The sequence below is a fragment of the Onychostruthus taczanowskii genome, unplaced genomic scaffold (genome assembly GCF_017590055.1).
Source record: "Onychostruthus taczanowskii isolate IOZ18803 unplaced genomic scaffold, ASM1759005v1 scaffold2, whole genome shotgun sequence".
Lineage (NCBI taxonomy): Eukaryota > Metazoa > Chordata > Aves > Passeriformes > Passeridae > Onychostruthus > Onychostruthus taczanowskii.
The window spans coordinates 28,482,807-28,491,571 of NW_024499239.1; the positions used below are offsets into that span (position 1 = coordinate 28,482,807).

Sequence of the window (8,765 nt, forward strand, 5' to 3'; positions counted from 1 at the left end):
ATTCCCCCGCACCCTCCCCTGCCCCCAAAACCCTGCCCCCCTTTTCCCATCCCCACACTCCATCTTGTGCCCTGCACCCCATTTTCTCCACCTCTCCTCTTGTGCCCTGCACCCCTAATCTTGCACCCCAAACCCTGCACCCCAAACCCTGCACCCCAATCCCTGCGTTCACTCCTTGCCCCGAATCCCCTCCCTGCACCCCATTTCTGCACCCCAAACCCTGCAACCCTGCACCCCAATCCCTGCATTCCCTCCCTGCACCCCAAGCCCTGCACCCCAAATCTTGCACCCCAATCCCTGCATTCCCTCCCTGCCCCTAATCCCCTCCCCCCCGCCGCCCCCGCTGCCCTTTCCCGCACAGTGCCCCCCTTGTTCCCTGCGAGGGGGCGGCCGTTTGGGGACGCCAAACATCGTCGACGCCCCCCCAAATTCCAGGGAGGGGCCCAAACACCCCCAAATTCCAGGGAGGGGCCCAAGCACCCCCAAATTCCCGGGGAGGGGGCTCCATCCAAAGCCCGTTTTCTCCCCGCAGCCGCCTCGGTAGAGAGGGGGGGGCGGCCCCCGCTACACCCCAGCGCTGGATGCGGCGGGACCCCCTTGGGGGGCTTTGGGGGAACCCCCCAAAATAGCTGGGGGGGTCCCGGGGGTCCCGATGGAGGTGGGGGGGGGCCGCCGGCTGCGGATCCTGGAGGATCTCAACATGCTCTACATCCGCCAGATCGCCGCCAGCATCCAGGTGGGAATTTTGGGGGGACCCCCCCCTCCCCCTCCCCAAATTCGGGACCCCCCGGGACCCCCCCGGAGCTCCCGGATCCCGGGCGGTCCCGGGAAGGTGGAACGGGCTCCTCATCCCAAAGGGATTCACCCCTTGAGGAGCCCCCCAAAACCACGAGAGGGGCGATTTTGGGGGGGCTCCCGCTCCCCCCGTTTGCAGCGGGGGGTTATTTATAGGTGGTGACGTCACTGGAGGGGGGGACAGGGGCGGGATCGGGATCGGGATCGGGATCGGGATCGGGATCGGGATGGAGGAGCCGGAGGTACCGGGAGGGACTTGGGGGGGGGCTGAAGGTGGTCGGTGGGGGGGGAAATTTGGGGTTTTGGGGGTGCTTGGTGAATCTGGGGGGGTTTGTGGGGTGCGCCATGGATCTGTGGGGTGCAGGATGGGTTTGGGGTGTTGTGGGAAATCCGTGGGGTGCATGGCACGGTTGTGGGGTGCGGGATGTGGTTTTGGGGTGCAGGGTAAATCTGTGGGGTGCCTGGTTCCCCTGCGGGGTGCTGGATGAGTTTGTGGGGTGCTTTCCCTGCCTTTGGGGTGCACGATGGATCTGTGGAGCACGTGGTGTCCTTATGGGGTGCAAGGTGTGTTTGTGGGGTGCATGGCTCCCCCGTGGGGTGCAGCAATAATTTCTGGGGTGCCTGGTAAACCTGTGGGGTGCACGATCGATCTGTGGGTTCCGTGACGTGTTCGTGGGGTGCACGGTCTGGTTTTGGGGTTCACGGATTCCCCGTGGGGTACAGGACGTGCCCATGGGGTTCCCGATAAATCTGTGGGGTGCACGGTGCGTTTGTGGGGGGCTGCAGGGTGGGGACCCCATCAGGGCAGGGCTGGCACCCCCCGCGTGCGTGGCTGGGACCCCCAAACAATGTGGGGACCCCCCTTCCCCACCGTGTGTGTAGGGCTGGCACCGCTGGGCATGGCTGGGACCCCGGGGGGGTGGGTGGGCCGGGGGGTGCCCGGCAGGCGCCCCACATTCCCCCCAGACCTTCCTAAACCCCAAATGTGGGAGGAGCTGGAGCTGCCATGGGTCTGGGAGGACATTTGGGGTCCCCCCGACCCCCCAAATGTGCCCATTGCCACGACCCAGGGCTGCTGTGGGTGCAGAGGGAATCTGGGGTCCCCCTGACCCCCCAAATGTGCCCATTCCCAGGAGCCGGAGCTGCAGCGGGCTCTGGAGCGGTCACTGTGGGTGCAGAGGGGTTATGGGGTCCCCCTGACCCCCCAAATGTGCTGTTCCCAGGAGCCAGAGCTGCAGCGGGCTCTGAAAGGGGTTGCTGTGTGTATTGTAAGGGTTTTGGGGTCCCCCTGACCCCCCAAATGTTCCCATTCCTGGGAGCCAGAGCTCCAGCAGGCACTATGGGTGTGGGAACGGTTTTGGGGTCCCCCTGACCCCCCAGTGTGTTCTTGCCAAGAGCTGGAGCTTCTGTGGGTCTGGGAGGGATTTTAGGGACCCCCTGACCCCCAAATGTGCCATTCCCAGGAGCTGGAGCTGCAGTGTGTGTGCTGTGGGTGCAGAGGGGATTTGGGGTCCCCCCTGACCCCCCAAATGTTCCGTTGCCAGCAGCCAGAGCTGGAGCAGGCCCTGAAGTGGGTGCTGTGGGTCCGGGAAGGGTTTTGGGGTCCCCCTGACCCCCCAAATGTGCCCATTGCCATGACCCAGAGCTGCTGTGGGTGCAGAGGGAATTGGGGACCCCCTGACCCCCCTAAATGTTCTCATTCCCAGCAGCCAGAGCTGCAGCAAGTTCTGGAGCGGGCGCTGTGTGTATGGGAAGGGTTTTGGGGTGCCCCTGAACCCCAATGTCCAGTCCCCAGCAGCTGGAGCTGCATCGGGCTCTGTAGCGGTCACTGTGGGTGCAGAGGGGTTTTAGGGTCCCCCTGACCCCCCCAAATGTGCCGTTCCCAGGAGCCAGACCTACAACTGGTTCTGGAGAGCTCACTCTGTGTATGGGAAGGGTTTTGGGGTCCCCCTGACCCCCCAAATGTCCCATCCCCAGGAGCCGGAGCTGCAGCAGGCCCTGGAGGGGGTGTTGTGTGTATGAGAAGGGTTTTGGGGTCCTCCTGACCCCCCAAATGTGCCCATTCCCAGGAGCTGGAGCTGCAGTGGGCTCTGCAGCGGTCACTGTGGGTTCAGAGAGGTTTTGGGGTCCCCCTGACTTCCCAATGTCCCCTCCCCAGGAGCCAGAGCTGCAGCAGGCCCTGGAGGGGGTGTTGTGTGTATGGGAAGGGTTTTGGGGTCCCCCTGACCCCCCAAATGTGCCCATCCCCAGGAGCCGGAGCTGCAGTGGGCTCTGCAGCGGTCACTGTGGGTTCAGAGAGGTTTTGGGGTCCCCCTGACTTCCCAATGTCCCCTCCCCAGGAGCCAGAGCTGCAGCAGGCCCTGGAGGGGGTGTTGTGTGTATTGTAAGGGTTTTGGGGTCCCCCTGAGCCCCCAAATGTCCCATCCCCAGGAGCCGGAGCTGCAGTGGGCTCTGTAGCGGTCACTGTGTGCATGTGAAGGGTTTTGGGGTCCCCCTGACCCCCCGGTGTCCCCTCCCCAGGAGCCGGAGCTGCAGCGGGCTCTGTAGCGGTCACTGTGGGTTCAGAGAGGTTTTGGGGTCCCCCTGACCCCCCCAAATGTGTTCCCAGGAGTCGGAGCTGCAGCGGGCCCTGTAGCAGTCACTATGGGTGTAGGAAGCGTTTTGGGGTCCCCCTGACCCCCCAAATGTGTCCCCAGGAGCCGGAGCTGCAGCGGGCGCTGGAGCGGTCACTGTGGGTTCAGAGGGGTTTCGGGGTCCCCCTGACCCCCCAAATGTGTTCCCAGGAGCCGGAGCTGCAGCGGGCGCTGGAGCGGGCGCTGCGGGTGCGGGAGGGAGCCCGGCGGCTGCTCCCCGCCTGCAGCCGGCCCGAGCAGGCGCTGGAGACCACCAAGACCCTGGTGCTGTGCGATGCCAGGGTGGTCGCGGCCGGGGGCGAGCTGCAGCGGCGCCAGGAGGCCCGGCTGAGGGGGGCCCGGCGGTGAGACACCCCAAAAATGGTCGCGGAGGGAATTGGGTAGCCCAAGGGATGCCCAAAGGTGGGGAGGGCACCCTATGGGACCCCCGAAGTGGGGAACTGCACAGGGCACACTAAAAACCGGGGAGGGTCCCCAAAGCTTAGGGAGGGGGTTTGGGGACACCATGGGGGGTGCGGCGGTGAGGGACACCCCAAAAGCCAGGGGTGAATGGGGGACACGGCGGTGAGGGACACCCCAAAACCTGGGGGGATGTGGGGGACACAGCAGTGAGGGACACCCCAAAACCTGGGGTGGGATGGAGGACACGGCAGTGAGGGACACCCCAAAACCCAGGGGTGGATGGGAGCCCCGTTTGGAGGGGTTGTTGCAGTGAAGGACACCCCGAAATTTGGGGGCAATGGGAAAATCCTGTGGGGCACACAGTGGGGGTGTGGTGGCAGGGGACACCCCAAACATGGAGGGCCCTCCCCAGGGGGCCCTGACACCCCCTGGGGGACCCTGACACCCCCCTTGACATCCCCATGGGACGCCTGATCCCCCCCAGAGACCCCTGATCCCCCCCACACCCCTCCCCAGGGACCCTGCCACCCCCCAGGGCCACTGCCACCCTCCACGTGACCCCTGCCACCACCAACCCCCCCTTGGGGACCCCTCCCCTGTCCTGTCCCCGCTCCAGGGGACCCCAAATCCCCCTCTGACCCCTCCTGGGGGTGACCCCTGCCCCACCCCGCAATGTCCCCACAGTCCCTGGGGTGGCCCTGTGTCCCTGTGTCCCTGACCCCGCTGTGTCCCCGCAGTCTCTGGGGTGGCCCTGGGGGTGTCCCTGACCCCGCTGTGTCCCTGCTGTGTCCCTGCAGTCCCTTGGGTGTCCCTGCTGTGTCCCCGTGTCCCTGACCCTGCGGTGTCCCCGCAGTCTCTGGGGGTGGCCCTGGGGGTGTCCCTGACCCCGCTGTGTCCCTGCTGTGTCCCCATAGCCCATGGGGTGGCCCTGGGAGTGTCCCCGGGCTGTTCCCGTGTCCCTGACGCCGCGGTGTCCCCGCAGTCCCTGGGGTGGCCCTGGGGGTGTCCCCGGGCTGTCCCCCGCTGTGTCCCCACAGTCCCTGGGGGTGTCCCCTGGGCTGTCCCCCGCGGTGTCCCCACAGTCCCTGGGGGTGTCCCCGGGCTGTCCTCGTGTCCCTGACGCCGCGGTGTCCCCACAGTCCCTGGGAGTGTCCCCGGGCTGTTCCCGTGTCCCTGACGCCGCGGTGTCCCCTGTGTCCCCAGCTCGGAGGCGGGCCCCGATTTCGAGCTGCGGCTGGAGCTGTACAGCGCGGGGCTGCCCGGGGGGGCGCAGGGCAGCACCCCCAAAAGGCTGGCCACGCGCCTCGGCAGCTCCCTGGGCCGCGCCTCGGGCCGCCGGGCACGGGCAGCCACCGAGGGGACCCCGGGCAGCCCCCCGGGCACCGGCGGCACCGGCACGCTGCTGCCGCCGCCCGGCGTGCCGTGAGTACCGCTGGGTGTCATTGTGTGTCACTGTGTGTCACTGTGTACCCCTGGGTGTCACTGTGTGTCACTGTGTACCCCTGGGTGTCATTGTGTGTCACTGCGTGTCACTGTGTGTCACTGCGTGTCACCTGTGTGCCCCCCTGTGTGCTCCTGTGTGTCCCATGTGTGTCATCTATGTGCCACTGTGTGTCAGTGTCCCCAGTCCCCAGTGTCCCCAGTGTCCCCAGTGTCCCCTGTCCCATCCCAGGTGTTCCCAGTGTCCCCAGTGTCCCTGTCCCGTCCCTGGTGTCCCCAGTGTCCCCTGTCCCCAGTGTCCCCAGTGTCCCCAGTGTCCCTGTCCCGTCCCAGGTGTCCCCGGTTCCAGCTGCTGGCGCACGCCGCGCTGTCCCTGGCCCAGGTGCACGACGGGTTCCGCACCCACGACCTCGTCATCGCCGCCGACGGTCAGTGGGGCCGGGCACCCCAAACAGCCCAGGGCACCCCAAAACAGCCCATAAACACCCCATAAACACCCCAAACAGCCCGGGGCGCCCCATAAACACCCCGGGGCACCCCAAAACAGCCCATAAACACCCCATAAACACCCCAAAACAGCCCATAAACACCCCGGGGCACCCCGAACAGCCAGGGGCACCCCATAAACACCCCGGGGCACCCCAAACACCCCGGGGCACCCCAAACAGCCCATAAACACCCCAGGGCACCCCAAACACCCTGTGACACCCCATAAACACCCCATGGCACCCCAAAACACCCCATAAGCACCCCAAAACAGCCCAGGGCACCCCTAAATACTCTGTGACACCCTAGAACACCCCATAAACACCCCATGGCACCCCATAACACCCCTAAACACCCCATAACACCCCTAAACACCTCATGGCACCCCAAAACAGGGCAATGGGGCTGGAACAGATGGGGAGGAGTTGGGGGGGTCCAGGATTTTGGGGGCCTGGGATTTGGGGATCCAGGATTTTGGGGGTCTGGGATTTTGGGGGTCCGGGATTTTGGGGGTCCAGGATTTTGGGGTCTGGGACTTGGGGATCCAGGATTTTGGGGGTCTGGGATTTTGGGGTCCTGCAGGGGTGAGGATGGATTTGGGGTCTTGGTCCATGGGGGACAGGGAGGTCTGGGGGTCCTGGCACGAGGAGGGGCGGGGTCAGGGATCCTTTTGGGGTTTGGGGGTCCCTCTGAACCCCCAAGAGCCTCGTGTGTGCCCAGAGCAGAGCTCTGCTTGGGGGTTTGGGGTCCCTCCATGTCCCCCCCCTGTCCCCCCAGAGCAGAGCCCTGCTGGGGGGTTTTGGGGTCCCTCCATGTCCCCGGTGTCCCCCCAGAGCAGAGCCCTGCCGGGGGGTTTTGGGGGTCCCTCCATGTCCCCCCCGTGTCCCCGTGTCCCCCCAGAGCAGAGCCCTGTCGGGGGGGTTTGGGGGTCCCTCCATGTCCCCCCCGTGTCCCCGTGTCCCCCCAGAGCAGAGCCCCTGCTGGGTGCCCCTCTATGGCCGCATGTGTTGCCGCCTGGCGGCCCGGCCCCGCTGCATGGACACCCCCGCGGCGACAGGGACACTGCGGCTGCAGGTGAGGGACACCGGGGGACACCGGGAGGGGCACCGGGAGGGGCACCGGGAGGGGGAGAGGGGGGTGGGATGGAGGGCTGGGATCAGGAATGGACAGAGGGGTGGGGGTTTGGGGTTTGTTAACACTGCCCTGGTAAAGGGACACTGCGACTGCGGGGGAGGGAACGGGATCAATGGGATATGGGGGAATAATGGATAGAGGGGAATAATGGGATAGAGGGATGGGATAGAAAAAGGGGATAGAGGAATGGGATAGAGAAATGGGATATAGGGAAATGGGATATAGGGATATATGGGATATAGGGAAATGGGATATAGGGATGAAGAAGAGAAATGGGATATAGGGATGGGATATAGGGAAATGGGATATAGGGATGGGATAGAAAAAGGGGGTATAGGGAAATGGGATAGAGGGAAATGGGAAATGGGATATAGGGAAATGGGGTATAGGGAAATGGGGAATAGGGATGGGATAGAAAAATGGGATAGAGAAATGGGATAGAGAAATGAGATATAGGGAAATGGGATATAGGGAAATGGGATATAGGGAAATGGGATATAGGGATGAAGAAGAGAAATGGGATATAGGGATGGGAGAGAGGAATGGGATAGAAAAATGGGATGTAGGGAAATGGGGTATAGGGATATATGGGATATAGGGATATATGGGATATATAGAGAAATAGGATATAGGAATGGGATATAGGGATGGGATATATGGGATATATGGGATATACGGATGGGAGAGAGGAATGGGATAGAGGAATGGGATAGAGGAATGGGATAGAGGAATGGGATGTAGAAATGGGATGAGCTGCATAAACACCCCCACAATAACAGGGACTCTGCAGCTGCAAGTGAGGGAATGGGGTAGAGGGAATGGGATTGGGAATGGGATTGGGAATGGGATTAGGATAGAGGGAATGGGATTGGGAATGGGATAGAGGGATGGGATGTATGTACCCCTGTGCCCAGGACCAGGGCAGGGACAGGGAGAGGGAGAGGGAGAGGGACATGAGGACAAGGATGGGACAGGGACAGGAATGGGGGCAGGATGGGAACACCCTGGGGGCAGGGTGAAGGACAGGAACAAGGACAGCGATGGGGATGGACAAGGATGGAGATGGGGACACAGATAACAGGGATGGCTGGAGAAATGGGGACAAGGACAAGGATGAGAACAGGCCAGGGACAAAGACGGGCATGGGATGTGGCCAGGCGGAGGAGTGGGATGGGGACAGTGACATGGATGGGGGCGGACACAAGGGGAAGGACAGAGATGGGAAGGGACAAAAACAGGGACAGGGATGGGAATGGGTTGGGATGGGAGCGGGGACAGGGATGGGGACAGGATGGGTGGTGACACAAGTGGGTCCACTGGGAGGGTGGAGCTGGATGTGCTGGGCATGGGGGGGACACTGGTGCTGCGGTGCCACTGTGGGTGCAGAATGGGGGACACTGGTGCTGTGGTGCCCCCCGTGGGTGCAGAATGGGGGACCCTGGTGCTGTGGTGCCCCCCGTGGGTGCAGAATGGGGGACACTGGTGCTGTGGTGCAGCTGTGGGTGCAGAATGGGGGACACTGGGGCTGTGGTGCCCCCCGTGGGTGCAGAATGGAGGACACTGGTGCTGTGGTGCCACTGTGGGTGCAGAATGGGGGACACTGGCACTGTGGTGCCCCCCGTGGGTGCTGAGGGCTCTGGGGGTCTCGGGCCAGGCTCCAGGGGCCGAGGGGCCGGGCGGGGCCCCCCTGTTCTGTGTGCTGCGGGGCCCTGGGCTGCTCTGCTACGGCAGCGCCGGCGAGGCTGAGGCAGGGCAGGAGCCCACCCTGACCATCGCTGTCACCAAGGTACATGGGGGACACGGGGGACACGCGGGGGCTGCTGGGCTCGGGGGGGCACGGGCAGTGTGGGGGCTGTGGGGTTATGGGGGTTCTGG

General features: G+C 64.1%; 1 protein-coding gene across 1 annotated transcript in view; it reads left to right on the forward strand.

Moving 5' to 3' along the window:
• The first annotated feature begins 508 nt into the window (after positions 1-508).
• The window catches only part of RTKN (rhotekin), a 9,114-nt gene continuing 857 nt past the window's right edge, over positions 509-8,765 (forward strand). The window contains exons 1-6 of the mRNA XM_041403131.1: positions 509-736; positions 3,579-3,772; positions 5,034-5,252; positions 5,604-5,698; positions 6,724-6,830; positions 8,545-8,676. Of these exons, the coding sequence (XP_041259065.1) occupies positions 653-736; positions 3,579-3,772; positions 5,034-5,252; positions 5,604-5,698; positions 6,724-6,830; positions 8,545-8,676 (831 nt within the window). The 5' untranslated portion in view covers positions 509-652. The remainder of the gene's footprint in view (positions 737-3,578; positions 3,773-5,033; positions 5,253-5,603; positions 5,699-6,723; positions 6,831-8,544; positions 8,677-8,765) is intronic.